At 40.3% G+C, this 19848-nt stretch overlaps 1 protein-coding gene across 1 annotated transcript; it reads right to left on the reverse strand.

Moving 5' to 3' along the window:
• Nucleotides 1–2097: 2097 nt before the first annotated feature.
• RUVBL1 (RuvB like AAA ATPase 1) lies at nt 2098–18170 on the reverse strand. Its single transcript, XM_018068468.2, has 11 exons — nt 17934–18170; nt 17086–17172; nt 16341–16473; nt 12254–12405; nt 10908–10997; nt 9918–10067; nt 9309–9372; nt 7967–8165; nt 6112–6214; nt 2993–3084; nt 2098–2687 (listed from the first exon to the last, which is right to left on the reverse strand). The coding sequence occupies exons 2-11, from the start codon at nt 17131–17133 to the stop codon at nt 2528–2530; spliced, it is 1191 nt and encodes a 396-aa protein (XP_017923957.2). The 5' UTR covers nt 17134–17172; nt 17934–18170; the 3' UTR covers nt 2098–2527.
• Between the last annotated feature and the right edge of the window lie 1678 nt (nt 18171–19848).

The following is a 19848-nucleotide window of genomic DNA, read 5'->3' on the forward strand; positions in this document are numbered from 1 at the left end:
GTTTCTGCCCTTTCCTGCTGATGGTAGGCAAGTGGGAACAGTGGTCTTAAGATTTCAGTATTCTGGGAGGCACCACTCTTCGCTGCCCCAGTAAGTTTTTTGCTGACAGGTGAACAGAGATGAATTTACCAGTAAAACGTCAATACCATCAAATGTTGATTGGGCCTTTCAACTGCTCTGGCATTCAGAATTATTTAGGGCTTATTCAAACTTCTTTCTAAATTGATCAGTTAGATATTTCAGAAAACTCAAAGAGAAATGGTACTTATATTCTTAAACAACTACATTCATCATTGCCAAGGACTGGCAAACTGCAACAGAAAAAAAAAGGTTCAATTTTGAGTATGCGGCAGCAGCTTAATTCACTGTGCCTCTTTCTATCCTGCCATATCACTAAACAGAATGTGCCATCCAGCTCCAGCAAAAAGAAAATTAGTTTGATGGTATAATTGCAATCTTCATTCATTTGGAGTCAGCAAGAGAGAGGACTTTTAGGTTTGAAAGCAGGAATGCTCCTTCGCCAAAAATAGTCACAGATAAACCAAAAATCATTCATTAAATCTCTTTGTCACTATTGTTTAGTTGCAGATGTGGAGAAAGGGGTAGATAGATTATTTAAAGTACAAAAGCTAATTAGGGTTGGCTGACAGAGTACTGAATTTTGCTTTGAAGAATGGGACAGGTTTTACATGACTGAGATGGTAGAATGTGATCAAAACATTATTAAATCCAAACCATTCAGTTTCCTTCCAGCTCTTTTTTTTTTCCCCCAGCAGTCTCCACTGTCCAGTCGTTTTTGGAGCTGAAAAATCATTAGCAATTTCCACTAAAGTACTTCAGCACAAGAAATAGACAAGTCTCTAGAGCATAAAGGAGTGAGGACAGAGGTTTTTAGCAGCTGGACTCCTTCCCCAAAAGGATGATGACTGAGCCTATGCATGTTTTAGAAGTCAGAATTCTCTGATTTAACAATGAAGCTTTGTTACATTTGATACCTAGCAATTGAGCCATCTTTTTTATACAAACAGGCATGCTATGGCTTTGTGATCATCAGTTTCTCTAACTACCATGAAGTCTTAAAAGCAAACCTCTTGGGAAAGCAAAGTGAATAAGACAGTTGGTTTTCACCTTTAAAAAACAACAAAAAAGCCAATTGCCCATGTCTGCCTAATGTTAATACTGCTGAGATTCTCCCTGTGAGGAACCAATGACTTGCTGTGAAGGATTCATGGAAGGCTGAGTAGCTCTATGCTTGGTACTTGTAAGAAAGTGTCTCATTTAGAGACACAGATTAAAATTTTTGATAAGCCAGAAGTATTAATTGCAAATTTACCCCTTTCACTTTGCAGATGCTAAAAAGGATATGTAAAACTGGGCTCTTGTGACAAGTTATTATTTATTCCCTTCCCACTCTACCCCAAGAACTTTGCTTATTTAATTAAGTGTACATAGAGTGTTTTAAATCCCTAAAGGTTCTAATAAGGAATGTGAGGTTAGTCACTTTATAAAGCTTCTACATTTTTCCCAATTCAGCCATTGATGTGGTTACAGAGATTTGTATTTCAGTGTTAGAAAGATCTAAATCTTTAACCATTTATCCTCAGAGTGCTGTGAAGCAATCAGGTATCCATGCTTTACAAAACAAGAAGCACAGTTTGTGAACATGAGACTAAGGCAAAGTCATACAAAGTCTGCGTAGAGTAGGATTTCATTTTCACTTTGAAACTTTTTCCTGATCCTGGGTGATCAAGGAAGTGGTGATAGTGGAAAAAACAGCTAATCATGATGGAAAGAAATTTTTATTTAATCTGCTGTAAGAAAACACAAAGAAAGTGTAAGTTACTTTGGGGAAGAGACTTTAAATAGGGCCAGGATAATTGCTATTATGTATTTCTCCATTCTCCGAGGAAATCTTCTGAAAATAAACCCCAAAACCTACAAAAAAGTAAACACTTTTAAAAGGTCTCATTACTATTTTCCCCCTTTGCTGCAGATGTTGCAGATCCATTTTACTCATATTTAGCTTTGTTAATTCCAACTTATTTTGACTGTTTCTTTAGGCAGGTCAAGACCCAGAGCGAACAGATGCACACTTCAAATATTCTTGACATTTTTATTATAAAGCACTTCAGACAAACTTTGATTCAAAAAAAAAAGTTCTCATCTGTAAAAGGAAACTATTTTAAAACAACACTCATAAGGAAAATAGACTGTTCTTAAGTATCAACTTCAGTTAGAGCTCTTCTGTAATGAAATCTAAAGACAAAACCAAAGGGTCAAGAGCTATTAATTTCCTACATACTCATAAAAGGGAGACTAAGATGTTACACACACATCATGGAGCATCTGATGGTTGATAACGAAATGGGAACACTTGATAGTTAATTCTGTCCTGACACAGCAGTCCAACATTTAAATATTTTTTCAGTCCCAAAAGAGACAAACCATTAACATTTCTCATTCAATAACTAAGCCAGCCCTGGCTAAGGCTTAAAGCCACTTCAAAGCATCTAACATGATAAGCTTTTCATTTCATGTACTTCTCCTGTTGATCAGCCAAGATTTTTGCTGAGGATTTAGCATCATAGAAAAGTTCATTTATTTCTTCAATATGCTCTTTCTCAATGCTGTCTTTCCCATTAATCTTGGCAAGGAGGTTAGCTGGGGTCAGCAACTGCACAGCGTACCTGTGATCAAACAGAGGCAGATGAGTAATTACAATTCAGTGCATCCCAGTGAACTGAAGCTATGTAGGGGTGGGACATTTGTCAGGAAATGCACAGCTCTATGAGCAGTATCAAAAGTCAGCAAGCCCTCCAGTACATACATTCCTTAAAGGAGGAAAGGTGAGGATTACCACTCTCTTATGTTAGCACTGTTCTTAAGAGACCACATTATTGTAAGGGAGAGGTTTGTCTCACACGAGTGAGTTATTCTACAGTGAGTGTTTTTAGACCCAGTCATGCTTAGGAGAAAACTGTGCCCAACTTACCTTAAGGTTGTCTTGGTACCAATATCCCCCAAGTGGTTTAGAGCCTCTTCACTGATATTAATTCCTTCTGTCTGAGCACGAAGTTTTGTGATCTGTTGGGAAGAATAAATGAGGTACCAATTAACATGCTAAACTACTTAGCTTAGTATCTGGAAACTGTCATCTCAGAGATGAGACAGGCTATAAAACAAGATGATGTGAAGTTACTCTGGTGTAACTTACCACTAAACCAGAATTTATAGAATTTTGAGTCTTTGAACAGGCAAATATAATGTTGAAAAAACTATTATCACAGAAGGCAGGTAAAGCTACATGTCTGGACTGCTAACCCTTCATGGTAACTGTGCATGATTAGTAAAGTCTATCTACTGAAAAGAAGCAGAATATGAGAACTTATACAAGAAAATGGAAAATGTATGTGGGAATTAAGTAGCAGCTGGAGCCTTGTGGGCAGGCACGGCAGTTACTGAATTCTGCAGTGTATCACTGCTGCTGTACAGCAGAGCACTCCAAAGAGCCCTACAGAAAGCTACACTCTTTCCTTAGCAGCTCACAACACACTTTTTATTCAATTGACAAGAAGATAGTAAAATAAATCAAAAAGTTACTTTCTGTGATTCACCTATTCCTGCAAGAAGAAAAAAAAAATCACTAAGAAGAATCTAATCTTTCAAGAACAGTCTCAGGCTTGTACCAGTTTGAAGATCTTTACGAAGTTGGAGAGGAAGATATCACCAATAAGCCTGAGCATATAAAGCTGTAACAAAAGTGGCACAAGTCTCTCGGTAGTCCGTATTACCAGCTGAGTGATAAGGGGCAGACTGGATAATGATGTTGTGTTGTAGTGCTGAGATAACTCTGGAACTGCAAGCCTCATATAATACAGGTATTTTTCACTTTGGCAGCTTTGTAAACAAGATATCAAGAAGCACTCGTTTAAATTAAAGCCATAAAAATGCGCTCAGGAAGCCAGGGCAGGGAAGAGAGGAAGAGAGGGGCATGGAATGGAAGGAAGTTTGTGCTAAGATATTAATACTGAATATTGCCAATTCTGCTGCAAATTGCAATTTCAGACTGAAGATTTTTTACTTTCAGATCACCTGAACATCACCTTCCCTTCATTCAAACATTGTTGCTTTGTTCTGCTAGAAACATCTTGAATGCCACATCTTTAACAACCTTTTTAAAATAACTTTTTATCTAGCAACCTGGTAGAACCTTACAGAAAGATTGGGGCCCAAGCCATTAACCCAGGAGCTTACTTATATATGCATTTACTATAGAATAAGAAAATATTTATCAGGTAAAATACATTAGGAACAAAATGTCTCAGTTATAACCTCTAATATCTAACAGCAAACACAGATGCAAAATGTCTGATTACAACAATATTTGACTAGAATATGCATAAAAATTAATTTTTTTCCCTATTCTGGTTGCATTAAGGTAACTGTGGGTCTTCCTCTCAGAGCAGAGCTATGCAAGGGGATTTCTACTTTATCAACACAAAAAGAAATATTTTGAACTGGTTATGAACAAACTTTCAGTACATCCATGAACAGATTCTGTGCAGATAAAGAAATCAATTGAGAAAGGCCAAGGCAGAGAGTCTTACACAGAAATATCAACGGCAGAAACTTCTTCCTAACATGAAAGAAAAATGGGAGCAAAAATAGAGAACTAAATTCATGGAGATCTTATTTTTAAACACCCACACAACTATTTAGTTAGAAACCAAAGTCAAGTGTAATAGCTCCTCCTCTTTTCCCATGAGAAATCGTCATTCAAAAGCCTTAATTTAAGGCAAGATGAGATTATCTGACTATGGGAACATGATTTATGGGACATAATGTCTGGACTCTATTTTTAGCTTTAGGAAATGCTACTGTAAACACTTCCTTTTCTTCATCCCTGGGGATGGTGGAAATCACAGCACTTACTCAGCTCTTTAAAAATCAGCAGCTCAGAAACAAGCTCTTCAGCAGTTTAATTTCTGCACAGTAATACAGCACTAACTACACAGAATTCACTTACAGCACAGGGAAGTCCAGACAGTCTTTAATATCCCAGACTGAGTAAAAGTCACAGTTTAAAATTTGTTTTGTATACAGACCAAACCTAATTGTATTGTTAAATCACTGGGCTGCTTCTACTGCAATCTATACCACAATGCTTTTAAGTATCCTTCTAGGTATAAAAAAACCATCCTGAGAACAGCTCACAACAGCATCTGTGAAAAGCTCCTCAAACCAAGGGAAATGAAGCTTTGCCTCTACGTTTATGTTCGATAAATGCCTCGGCTTCACCTTGGCACTTATCCAGCAGCAGGAGACTATTATCTTGTGACAAGGCTCTCCTCCATTGACAGTATCTCTTAAATAATACAAAGAATTGACATGGTAAACCGTAATGTCTTCTGCATTGTGTCACTTCACAGCATTGAGAGGCTAATGAGGGGGGATCTTTGACACAATGCATCATAATGGCACCAAGCATTATAATCGATACACAATACATTGTGATGGCCCCACAGGAAAAGTTCCAGGCATCTGGAAGCATATCTCTGCAACACTTGCTGTGCTTACATTTCCAAACTTGACTAGGAGCATGAAAATCCACCCAGTTTCAGGAGACAGCCCCAGTAGGTTAAAGCTACAGTACAGGGAATAGAGGCAAAAATGCAGTTCATGAAGTTGCACTTCTCAATCCCTCTCATCTCTCTTGTGAGGGAAAAGCCTGAGGACTGAGACCAAAGGTCCCAAGATGTAACACTTCATCTCATACCAACTGAAAAAGCACTACTGCTGGAACCTGCCAAGTATGGAAAGCACATTTGTGCAAGAGATCACTTCAGCTAACAATTCATGCCATTTCATTCAAGTGAGGTGTCTCAGCTCTAGAAATGCTTAGCCACTCCTCAGTGGGTGGGAATCAGACAGAGAAGTTGCACAGTTCTAACAACCTCACTGTAATGGTTCCTAAAGCAGCAGGCATTTAGGAAGTAGAAAGCTTTCTGGCACAAGCCCTGGTGACCACAAACAACTCTATAGTAACAGAATAGGTAGAAACTGAGCAGAACTCTGGGATTTGTTACACGTTCTTTAAAATGCTGCATGTACCTGCTTCATTTCTTGGGGTGTATACAGCATGGTTCGGATAATCATCACTCTATCCAGCAGGTCCAATGGTATTCCATGAGGAGACACGATATCCTCTGTGCCCCTAAAGGAGAAACCAAACAGAAGGAGGTCAGATACTATTCTGAGTTCAGTAAACTGATTTGACTAGAATCAGTAAAAAGTGACTACACATCTACTAGTTTACAACTGTTGTGTGTCTGTGCGAGACACACACGCTCCCTGGACAGGGACAGGAACATTCCAGTCTGAAGTTCATACTGGATAGCCCAAGGGAGACAAATACTATTTCTGGAGCTCTTACACATGCCACTCAAATGTAGTTAGAGGTGCTTTCCTTCATGCTTTCCTATATCACAATATCTAATGTTCCAAGTTGTCTTCCAGCAAGGAACAAATCATTCTTAGTTGTTTAGCAGTATCAGTAGAAATTATATACACTATCATCTGTTTGAGAACATCCCCTCTTGCTGAGCAAGCCATTATGCTGTTGCAGTGAATACTTCAGTGGTTTACATCCCATGCTTGCAGTTGAGCAAACTGAGAAGTGGAGGTCTGTGCGTGAAGGAGAAAGCAGGATCTAAATCCCCATCACTTCATTTGTTTGATGTACAACACCCAACAGCAAAGCCTGCAGACACAGGTACTCTTGGTTTTCCAAGACCACCACAATTTGTTGTGAAGTCAAGAGTGAAAGATAGCTAGATTTAATGAGAATTACAGAGATTGCAGTAAAACCAGTAAAGTGCTGCTAAAGAACTACATTTCTAAAGTTCTGGGCTAGAATTTAGGCATTGGTCCCCCTTTAGGCACTCATCCTCCTAATATTAGATGTCACTATTATATGGAAAACTTCCTTTCTTAAATCAGTTTCTTCATAAGAAGTTCTGCAGTGAACCCATGCTGACAGACCTCTACTTCCTCTACTTTTACAAGACAGCTTTTTTTTATGCCTTTGCAAAGAGAATGCTGCAATGTCCACCTTAAACATTTTTGAAGGGCTTATCACCTTCACTTCTAAGCAATGCAAACAGAGAAAGATTAATACCAGATGAGCCACTATGAGGGAAAGGAAAAGCTGGTTACACAGCTGAATTAAATTAATTTAAAGAGTAGCAATCATAGCTAATGACAGCTTGTTTAGACATAATTAGACCTAGACCACAAATTAGCAATAGAACTTATAGAAGACTCTGAAAGGGGAGAGCACTTTTACTGAACATGTAAAGAATGCATTGTGTGGGTGCAAAATATCAAAGTGGAAGCATGGAGTGAAGATGAAAAACAAGGTAGTTGGTGAGACTGAAGAAACACAAAAAGCCAGACCAATGTAGCAGAAAAAGGGACAGGCTGATCTGCAACATGCTTTAACAGGAAGAACAAGAAGCTGAAATCTGATGCAACTAGGATAGCAAACAGCAAAATAATCCAGAAGCAGCAGGAAGCTGTGATAGTAGAGGTTTGTAGCTCTGGTGCTTTTGATGTCTCTAATGTGCAGGCAACAGATATATTGAGGTATACAATGAGAATGGTACAAATCTGTCACAGATCACCCAAGATGTAAGACAATTCAGAAGCTGTTAGAGGAGATGTGTTAGTGAAAATAAAAGGAGGAATTCCATTCTGCTTTAACTCAGCCTGGCATTAAATGCTTGTCCCATCATGAAGCTCACTAGCAGTTTTTGAGCACTGATGCAGCTTGCAGCCCATGCAGGGGATTATCACAGGTGTCAGTGTCACAGACAAAAGCCTTCACAGATTGTTACTCGACTGATACAGCAAATTACAAGGCTTATGAACCAATGCAAACTGGAAAATTCAAGTGTAGACATCATACCTGATGATGCAGTTTCCTCTGTTCGAAGCAAAGATGACAATGGGGGAAATAGAAGATTCCAACGCTCGGTGCAGGTACGTGAAACATTCAATATCCAGCATGTGAACCTCATCCACAAAGAGCACACCTGGGACCAGCTCTGCAATGCCTTGATCAATGTATTTGTTCACCACCTTATTTATCTCTCCTCGAAGTTTGTCTGAGAAAAAAAAGAAACTGTTAGTTGTTTTGTTAGTGAACTATAGGTCAGTAGGTCAGACTTCAAGCAAGGAAAATTCTCTCTTAATTTTTTCATAGTTTGGTATTTTACTGCCACAAAGAAAATCTCTGTGACACTAAAATTCTGTGGCATTTAGCACTGTATTGAGGAGACATCTGTGCAATAAAATACTTCTAAATACTTCTTCACTTAACTGGGGTGGTCTGTCTTCTCACAAGGCTTGTGAAAAATTGACTGCTGTGGATTTGGGGAGTTTGGCAGAGGTGGAGGAGTCAGTCAAACCTCAGTTTAAAACATGAAACTTACTGAAGTTTCCAAGCATGGTTGAAAAGAATGTCATTGAAAGAATGAAATCTTGCTACTGTATTTCAACAAAGAAGTTGCATTTAACCAAAAAAGAAAAACAAAACGGCTATATAAGTTTCTATGAACATATGGATCTCAAAACTATGCAAGATCTTACACTGATAAATCTGATATTAGGATAAACAAAGCCATCTCTGGGACAGACAAAATACTTCCAAAGACTACCATTCAATAAGGTACTGAAACAGATTTTGATCTAAATTTAGATAGTCACTTAGTGAAACATCGTTTCTTTCAAGGGAAAAGGACAATAGATCTCTGTAGATACTGTTTCCTCCAATGATCTGTAGGCAGGAAGAGCAGCAGTGCACAGGGAGCATCAAGTCTGTAGAGAGCTGCTACCCAGGGGCCATTTCTCTACTCCACTGAAATTCAGGATGGTTGCTTCACATAAAAATACACCCTAACAACATTTTTTAGATTTTGTGTATTATTGCTGTTCAGTTTGGCTCTTTGTTGAGTGTGAACCCACACTCTGTGGCAGGAATGTTATGAGAAGGGGGATGGCAATGGTATTCTGACCTCTCTCCCCAGGATATGGGAGCAGAGCATGGTATGTATTTTACCACTACATGCATGAACCAATAACTTATTGTACTGTCTCCAGCTATTGCAATTCTAGCAGCAGTATCACTGCTTTTTGAAATCTGAATGTTTATGAATAAGATGCTGCAGCAGTAACGTGATTTTTAATCCTTTTCTAACTGGCAAACACACAGGTTATATTGGTCTAAAGACACCATGCAGGATTCATACCGGTAATTTCAGTTTTCTTAGGCTTCATTAACTGTCCCATCATAGAAAGGATGTCTTGCCCTCCCTAGGAAACAAAAGTTACAGATCAGCCATGAGGTCATGTAGTGAGCACATAACTTGAGAATATCATAAATCAGGAATTGGTTAAAGTTGTTTCCTACAGTTACCTTGATATAACAGCAGTCTTTGATAATCTGTCAAAGTTTATGATTTCTGCAAGGGATGGGGCACAGTGGTGGAGGGAAGGAGAGCTAGGTCTAGATTATACATTTAACTGTGAAGGTAACAGATCCCAAATACCTGTGTGGAAGCTCTGCTAAGGCTCTAAGACTGTTCTCTGTAGTGCTAGGAAAGGAATTCTGGCCAATATTCCATGACCAGGTATACAAACAACTGTCTCTTTAACAGGTAATCTGCTGTAGCATCACCTCCCCGAGGAAAGGAGAGGTAGATTGGCCTTAAAGGTGTAGCAACTCCTACTTTGCCTTTAGTGGAATCTTTTAGGGTTAGTTATGACAGCTCAACTTTCTACATCTCCATTATTCTCGTAACCACCACATTTATATCAAATAATTTTTCTGTAAGGACTTCATCTGGGAAGTCAGATACCTGAGGTCGAGCATTGGCCACATCCAAGTCATGGAGGGTGACATCCTGAATAATTTCCTTTTTCTTGTGCACATCACCTTTTGGCAAGGGAACATACTCTTCAGCTTCAAGGTCAAATTCCGTAGCATAGATATCACACCTGCCTTGCCTCTGAGGAAAAGCAAAGGAGAGAAACCCAGGTGTAGAACTAATTTCAGTGCCCAAACCTTGAGTGACACAAATTTGATAAAGGGCTTAGTTCACAATTCCAATTCTGACAAGCCTCATCTGACAATTCAGACGTCCCACTCCCTGCTTAGCAACAGGCATACCCTATCTACTGATCAAAGCTCAAAAACTGTTGAAAAACACCTGATATTTTCAGTGGCAAGAATATTCCACTCCTCTCTCCTGTTCTTTTAACCGTATGCAATTCTTGCTAAAGGACAAATCCAGCAGATTAACTAGAGATTGGGAGAACTGTTCAAGACTCTTTTGTAGGTGGGTGATTTATTATATGATACAAAATATTATGCTCATCCATTAAACAGCAAGTATCACTGTACACTACTTTCTAAATCAGATATGAAAAGAATGCTAACTAATGCAGTATTCCCTTCTACATGTATATATCTTGTGGAGAAAATACCAGAGCGATAAAAGAAAGATTAAATACACTGCACGTGTCAGCCTGAAAATGACTAAAGTTGCTTGGTTTTTATCCCTCTTCCCCTAAAGATGTCTTGATCTTACAGAGAAGAAAACTCATCCAGACAGCATCAGTGATAGCTTCCTTGCCAGATGACCTTAATTGTGAACCAGATCACCACGTTCTTTCAGTGCAAAAAGACTTTTCTCCCCAGATAAGGAAAGCAATGGGCTCTTTTTAAAATTTCCATGTAACCACTTCATGTCAGTTAAGGTTAATAAATCAGAGAGCCTTCTGAAAAAGGCAGAGAAAGGTCTGCAAGAAACATACACCTGCATAAAAGTCCAGAACTTTTCTCTTACCTTGACGGCTCCACTGTTTGCTTCGATATAAATAACATCACCAGTTTCCACTCGCTCCTTCTGCAAGCTTTCAAAGATGCTTGGGTCCAGCTGGAGACAAGAAAACAGTACAGTTGGTCAGAACAGTTCCATATTGTTATGGAAATTAAGGTAAAGAAATTTAGTCTGAAGTTCACTCCCATCAGACAAAATTAAACTGCAGCTCACCCCAACAAAACCTCTAGGATTTTATAAAGCTGTAACACTTGGAGTGGGGACAGAGAATAAATCTGAAGGATGCACAGAACTTACTGTCTGACCAAAAAACTCTGCTATTCGGAGGAAGTGACAGTGCCAGAAACATAATGATACCACTTACTGTTACAAAATATACCTTTGTGTAATGTGACAATATATTTATACTTAGGAAGCAGCACATCTCTGGCTTTCTAGTAAAACTTTTATAAAAAAATCTGGCTATAGCACTGAATTATGTTACTTGATTTCTTGAGTCCTTACCCTCTGTGGAGCTGCGTGAGGGAGAGTGGGTGTGGAATATATTAGATGCTTTTGTTTCTCTAGGTACATGTTTATTCACTTTTGCTCTTCATTTTGCTTTCAAAGTGAACAAATGCAAGATGATACTTAACAACAGAGACAGCTTTCAGTTTTCTCCCAGTCTGACAGGGAAATTGAATGGATACTCGTACAAGGAAAACAAAGGGAAAGTGGGCCTGAGCTGGCAGCACACCAGCTCAATTCTCAGTTCTCTATCAATATTCACTAGAGCACATCTCCCCATGTAAAAAGAAGGGATGTGACAGAAAAGAACAATTTATTCTGAAACAGGCAAGATTTCCCAAAACCATCCTCAAAAATTTGGTTGAGAATTAGGAAAACAAAACCAAACAAGAGCTTTCTCCTATGCTTATTACCATGAACATGAATTTATAGCCATGGGCCGAGCGAGGGTATCACAGACTGAGAAAAGGTTCAGATTCCCTACTCAACCTGGTTTTTATGGTACTAGAGATCTACAGAACTGCATAAGGATCTCTTCCTGCTTAAACTCACCTTTAAATTGTTGAAGACATACAGTGTGTGCTGCTGAACAGAAAAATAACGGGCTGCTAACCAAGCAATGGGTTTATCCAAAATTTCAATTAGTAGGAGACAAGACTAGTATCTAAATATCCTACACAAAGTAAACATGTACAGTCAGGATAAAGTTGTCTAGCAAAAGAAAAGAGCCTCCTGACCTCCCCACTCTGTAGAGATGGGGATCAAGAGCTTGAAATGGAAATAAGAAGTGCTAAAAATAGAAGAAGAAGAAATAAACTTAATTTTTGAGACTCTACCACACATACCTTCAACTGTTTGGTTCCCTTTGCAGTTTTGAGTCCTATAATTACATGGCTGATGGTTTTGCCATACCCTCCCATAGGATTTTCAGTCTCACATGGAGTTAGTTCTGTGACTTCTCCTTCATAAACCTCCTTGGTCTCTTTAATCCTCAACCCTGCAAGAGATTGTTTAAAATAGTTTCAGTACACAAACCAATGGCCATATACACTCAGGAGTCTGTTGCTTTACTATCAACAAAATGTAACATTGTTAGGCTGCACTAATTTCATGGTAATATTTTACTTCTAAAAGTGGAAAGATAAAATATTGTTCTCTTCTTCAATATTAAGTGAGAATATTCATCCTGTGTTATCAGAATGAAAGCTTATTCTGACCAGCAGAGGTTTATTAAACTCTTAGAAATTGTTTTCTTCTGCTCATTACTATTAGCTCTTGAAGCAAATGTCAGGACTCTCTCTCTTTTCCCTATACTGAAGAGGGGATTTGCTTGATTTGTAACCCTATGCTAAAGCCAGAGACACAGATCATCTTCTGAAAAGTAGTGACATTAATATAACTGCAAGTTTTACACAATTTTGTACCATCAGATAAAACCCTGTAAAGTTAACAAAAAGACAGAAGAAAAAGGTAACTTCATAAAAAGGTTTATTTTAGCAACTGAGTTAAAAATAACAAAAATTAGTTGAGATGTATTGTGTTAGAACACCATAAAATCATGAAATAGTTAATGTATAATTTAAAGTATTTTTCAAGTTAATAGCAAAAGGTGACCTAGATAAAATTTAGCAGAAATTGCTATAATGAAAATTTAAAACTATTTCAAAATAGCTGACAGTGACATCCTTACTTTGTTATTTTTCAGACAGCCAAGCAATCATCATTGTATCTGGGTATCTTCTAATCACAACTATTGTAATTAGCTGTTATTTTAAACTGTTATATTTAAACTGATGAACAATATAGAGCTGAAGAGTTTTACAGTTAGACTGTTCCAAAGAAAAACCACTATCATCACCACCACCACTACAATTACGTGTATGTTCTAACTACATAGAAGTTCAAAGAACCCACATCTGAAGAGACTCTATAAAGCATTTTATGAGACACACATGCCATACCAAAAATAATGAATGGACTGTAACAAGATATAAGGAAGTCATCCTGCCCAGTCTGAGGCTATTAGGACTTTATAAAACTTTCCTTGTTCCGTAACTTTTCCTTCTGCTTTGAAATAGATCAGACACTTCACCGATAATCTGGAGCTGCTGATAGGGGCTATAAAGAACCGACATATACGAGTCTGTCTCCCTCTACTGGGCCCAAATTCAGACCAGTATTTGAAATACAAGAAATAAGTTAACTGTGGATAACGTGACAATTTCTTGGTAAGAAATGTTTGCTTTCTCTGATTTAGGATTACATATAAAGTCGTACATAAAGTTAATTTCAGTAATTTTCAAAATTGTTTTTCAGGTATGCCGAAACATCAGACAAAAAACTGATGAACCTCTGAGTTATAAAACAGACCTAGACAAGGCTGCATCACATAAGTTCATACGTAAGGAATGTGAAGCAATATGGGAATCTATACAGTGTAACTGGTGGTGCCACAAAAACTGGACATTCACAGGTTTGCTTGTACTTTTTGCTTTGCTTTTAAACTTTTAGGACAAGCTCTATTCTACTTTGAAAAACTAGAAGCCTGTTTGTTTGGGGTACGTTCTGTATGTTGCTAAAGCACATCTTCCAGTTTCATTTCATCTGAAAAGAATCCAGTCCATGTGATCAGTCTGTTCCATGACACAAGCCAAAGCCGAGTCAGCGAGGACAACTCAGGGATTTGCTTCTGAAGCCTGCTTTTAAGCCAGATTAATGTGCTCATAGAGAGGTGTCTGCAGAAAATATTTACAGATGTTGAACAAAGGTAATTGATGCTTTGAACTTCCTCAATATCCTTTGCCTTCAAATCAATCTGCATGTATTGACTAAGAACTTCATTCTCAAAAGACTTCTTAAACAGAGACATCTCCTACTCCCAAATCAGACACGAGCCCAAGGCAGCAATTGTGGGCTACTTGTTTTGGTTCAACAGCACTCCATGGAGTTAAATAGTGCTTGTTTGATTCACAGGTTGGAGACACAAGGAGTAGTTATGCTATTTAAGTGGCTATTCCAGCAGTTATTTTTTACTGCACCTGAGCTCTAACATTAGCTGCTGTCATCATCCTCACCTGCTGCTAATGAGCTCTAGACCAGATTAATCTCTGCCTCAGGTTAACTTTCTTTTAACCCATACAACAATTCCATGTTCTCATTTCCCAATCTGTCCTTTTATGTTTCTTACATGTTATAAACCCTCAACTATATCCCAAACACGACATGACCATGAGACTAGGTGAAGTCTTTTATTAAATAACTCTCAACAATAAAAATTCTGTAAACTCAGAGTCACTCCTGCTTCCTTCTACACTGATGGGTCCAAACCAGTCAGACTCTGTAGTTTCCAAGAAAAAAACCAAACCAACCACTGAGTAAAAAAATTGATGTTAACATCTCTGGTAATTTTTAAAAATTGAGGTGGCTAAACTCCCTGAAAGCAGAATGCATTATATCAGCAGTAAATGATGTATACAGAACCTGCTAAGGAAACATACAAACAAAACTCAAAAAGCCTCTTAAATTAAAACTTTATGTACTGATGAGCTGGAGCTACTTTTGCACCCAGTCACAGGTGACACTGCACTGTGTGTACAAAATCATTTTTCTTAAAAGTGAACCCTTGTAAATTATTTCTTTACCGAGCAGGAAAGCTAAAACCTATGTGAGATTAAAACCCAGTTGGAACATACTACATTATGAGAAATGCTGGTTATTGGTCCTTTAAAATATTTGAGAATTTTCTTTATATACAGATAAAAATATTCAATAAAGGTTGTGTTATGAAAATGTGACATGGAATTCAACAGAAAGGAATTAAAGAAGTTCCATCTTTCATTGACACTAATATTTGTTTAGAAGTGTCTCTGTTGACATTCAGGGAATGCAGGAAACTAACAATGTAGCTGGCTGTTAAACCTCAGAGTTAAAATACTGCTATCTCTAGAAATGACAACATGGATGGCATAAGTTTCATCTGCTGGTTCAGGTTTCCAAACCTCTGACAGGGAACTTCATCACATCAAGGAAATTTTGCAGACTTCTGAGTCTCTGGCTTCCCTCCCCCAGGCCCTGCCAGATTTATGGTAACTAAAAGACCAGAGACTACTGACAGTTGCTTTCTTCTAAAAGTCAGTGGAATACTTTTGTTTCACTGGAGAACTGAGAGTCTTCTTCACCTTCCTGCTGCCAAATACCCAGACGAAGTCCAAGAGGAAACATGGTACGGAGGCAGGAAAATCAATTGTTAATATGTTTCAGGACTAAAATCAGCTGGGCTGTCTTAAACCAATCCTCGCACAGAAAAGGGCCACATTTATCTGCATTTATCAGCTGTCAGCAGTGATCACATGAGATTTCAGATTGTCACTGAGGGTGTGTCGCAAATTAAACCAATTTACATCAGACTTGTAAATGCACTCCAGAATTGAGGAAGACACTGAGTGAAAGCGTTTATTTCGTAGGCATGGAACTTTCTTTGTGCTTGCTGGAACAGTAAATCAGGTTAATGCTGCCATTTGGGAGCCCCTGATTAAGACCGTTTGTTTAGCAGGGTGAACTCACTACAGGAAAAAAGGGGAGAGCATTTTTCTGTCTACAAGTATTTCTGCTAACATAAGAAACTAAAAATCATTTTTCTTTCAGCTTTATTCAGAGTCACAGGCAGAACCAGGAGGTGAATGTGGACTATGAGAGGAGAATTTGGGGAAGCAGAATAAACCATAATACAGTAATTAAATTATGGTTTATAAACAGAAAACCTCCACTGAGTGTGGAAGAGATTCACTAAATTAAGATCAGCGACGAAGAGAACAGGTATACAATAATCTGAGAACACCGTGACCACTGAAAGGCTTTTGCTTTTTGGATGACTGGAAAAAAACAAATATGTATCATGCAAATACTTAATTCTTCTGTTTTCCTGAAACTTACCAATTGCACGCCGGAAGTTTTCCATCAGAACTTCTGTTTTCTTGATCTCAGTGGAATAGACCTCACTTCCAACCATAGGACAAAAGGGAACTTTGCTTCCCAGTTCCTGAGCAATGGCTAAAGCCAAAGCAGTCTTTGAAAGAAAAACAAAACAACAAAACCCAAAACTCACACATTAATTTTTATGAGAACTGACAAAGGGTTCTTTCTGCAGTTAACTTTTCTCATCATATCACCTTTCATATATCAACTATCAATTTAATGTTAAGACTATTCTGTCTGACAAGTATTTCTCACATATAACAACCCTCCCCTAAAACACATGACTTTGGCCAAAGACTCACAAAATCCTTAAAGACACAATACTGTGCATTCCAATTTGACATCTGATACAAATGGAAAAAGCCTTAAATAGCAAGGGGAACAAAATAAAGAATGCAAAAACTACTCAGGTTTTAACACAAAATTAACTTCTAAGACTTTTTCAGAGCCCATGTTATCCATGTGTTTGGTAATCTAAAGAGGTGGTTTCACATTAATGATGCTGAACCACTAGGTACTGCCAACGTTGATGACATGGCAAAAATCAAAATATAAAGCAGGAAATCATGTCAATACAATGATGAAAAAAAATCCAGTAGACTAAAATTTTATGTAATCACTACCCTAAAATGGTTTTGACAACAAATGAAAATAAAATAGACTTGTGAATACTTTATTTCATACCAAAAAAGAAAAATAATACCTTGCCAGTTCCAGGAGGTCCTGCCAACAGTACAGCTCTGCCAGCCATTTTCTTGCTTTTGATCAGCTCCACTATGACCCCACATGCCTATAAGTTAAATAAGTATTCACACTATTAACACAAGTTATAACATCTATACACAAGCTTTAATATCTTTTGCTCCAACATTACTAGAACTGTTTAGTGTGCTTTGCGATCCCACTACAAATAAGGAAGATCCCGATTTCATGCACACGGAAAGAGATTCAAGACCTGAAAAACCTACTTCCTACAATCGGTTTACGTGACACAAACGTTAAAAATCACAAACAAAACTCTCAACCCGGGAGTCCCGATCCGTTGCCCCTCCCGCCGTCCCACGCACACAGAGAGGTTTGAAAGTAGAGCAGGAAATCAGTGCTCGGCTGCCTGAGAAGCCGATCCGCTGCAGATCCTCTTCCAAAGCCAGGCTGAACGGGGCTCGAAGCAACCTGGTCTAGTGGAGGTGTCCCTGCCCACAGCAGGGGGTGGAACTGGATGATCCTCAAGCTCCCCTTCCAACGCAAACTAATCTATGATTTTACGATGATTCTACGATACAGCACCCGCCGGGGGCCGGGCCCGCGCTGGGGCAGCTCCAATCCCCGCTTGCAGCAAATCTCCTGACTTTTGGCCGGTTTCGCTGCCTTTGACACCCCAATTTCTACTCTTCACCCTCGGGGGATTGCACGGAAGTGGGAGCGGCGCAGGAACACCCCCGACGGCCCCCATCGCACCTCACACGGCAGCAGCGACTCGCAGGAGCCCGGGCAGGGCTTCCCCTCCCGGCCGGGACCCGTCAGACCCCCCCGGCCCAGCCCCGCGCTCACCTCCCGCGCGTTCTCCTGCCCGACCAGCCCGGCCCCCGCCGGCTTGGCGGCGCCGCTCTCGTCCAGCCCCAGTCCCTTGACATGGCTGTGGGCGGCGATTGCGCTGTGTTTTGAGTGCTCTTCACCTCATTCGATCTTCATGGCGGGCTGAGGCCGGGACGCGACCCACCGCGCGCCTTCCTCGCACCGGCGGACGCGCGTACCAGGGCTCCGGCGCGCGCCCGCCGGCCCCGTCCCGCCCCGCCCTCCCCGCCGCGCATTGGCCGCCGCGGCGCTTGCTCCCGGCGTTCATTGGGCGCGGCGCCGCCACGTCACCCTGCGCAGGCGAGCGCAGATTTTTAGGGTCCGCCCGCCGGCGCTTCCGCGGTGTGGCGCGCGTGAGTAGTCCGGCAGGCGCGGTGCTGCGCAGGAAGGTCGCGGCCGGGCCGTGCGGGGAGGGAGGCGGGGGATCACCGGCCGCGAGGGCTCAGGAAAGGCGTTGGGCCTGGCAGCTCGGTGCCGCGGTTGGTGGCATGGCGCTGCTCGTCATGGGTTGGGCTCGACGTCTCAGAGGTCTTCTGCCAACCTAGCTTGATTCTGTTAAATCGGTAGAGGGCCGAACCGGGCTTGGGGGCGGTTTGGGGGTGGGCGAGACGGAGCCCTCCTGGCGGGGAAACTGGCTCGTTCTTGCCCGCAGGTTTCTTGTTCCTACAGCGACATGAATACTTGAAGCCAGCCTTCCGTGAATACTTGAAGCCAGCTCTTCCTCCTGCCGGGGCTGAGGGAGCCCCAAGTGTCCCTATCTCGTCGTGGGGCTGAGGGAGCCCCCTCCCCGTCCTGGGAGCCCCTTCCCCACAGCCAGGTGACAGGGGGCCAGGAACGTGAGCTTTATCAAAACCTCTGCGGGGTTTAGCTCACAAAAGTAAGCTGAGGCTTTCTAAATCTTGGTCAAAGAATCACAGAATCATTCAGGTTGGAAGGGATCTCTGGAGACCGTCCAGTTCACCCCATTGCCAAGGAAAGGGTGGTCTCTTAATTGCTCAGTGTTGCTCACTAACTTCTAGTGTTCATTGTAACTGCAAAATAATTCTGTTCCATGTGTCCAAAGCCTTCATGTCAGCAGCTGAATTTGTAATATACAGCATATGTTCTGCATGAGCTTTGACCTACTGAAATGGATACAAACACTCCAGATTCTCAGCAGGTAGTTTCATGGCCTCACAGACATTGCCCTTGTTTCATCAGGTCTGTGATGCTAAAGCTTGCAGGCTGTTATAGCTCCTGACTGTGGTTCAGGGGTAATTCTGCTGCACCTTTTATGAAGTGTTTAAATGCTTGAGATGGAGATCACTCACAGTGAAATTTTAGATGGGATCTGGGAACCTGCAGTTCCAGTGAGTTTTCCTTGTTTGTAGGTATTGGGATCTCTGTCAGGAAAAAGACAGGGGACTCTTCCCATGGATATATAGTTTTCTGCCATTATAAAACTATGGCTGTGTCTGCAATGTTGAAGGCCAAGGGATTATTGTGGTATGAGGCAGGACTGATGTCTGGTGCCATCTCGGCTTTCCTGTCACTGCCAGGGGAATTGCAAAAGCAGTCATGTGATAGCACAAGCTGGGAGAGCAGTTTTAGGGAGGATGGCAGTTATGGTTCAGTTTGCAGAAGCCCAGTGAACCATATAGAGGGTATTCGTTCCCTTTTTGTTTAAGAGCTTCCATTAGTTTTGTTATAAATATCATTTGGCAAAGGAAAGACTTCATTATTTGTTGCTTTCTTTTTCTGTTAATTGTTCTGTCAGCTTATATTTACATACTCTATAACTACAATATAATTGCACACATGTGTAGTTCAACACCTTTGTAAGGGCATCCTCTTATACAACTGTTCAGCTAAGAACTTTTGAATCTTAACAATCATGAGCTATTCTTTAAAT

This window comes from Manacus vitellinus, unplaced genomic scaffold (genome assembly GCF_001715985.3).
Source record: "Manacus vitellinus isolate BGI_N305 unplaced genomic scaffold, ASM171598v3 scaffold_14_pilon, whole genome shotgun sequence".
In the NCBI taxonomy this organism is placed as follows: domain Eukaryota; kingdom Metazoa; phylum Chordata; class Aves; order Passeriformes; family Pipridae; genus Manacus; species Manacus vitellinus.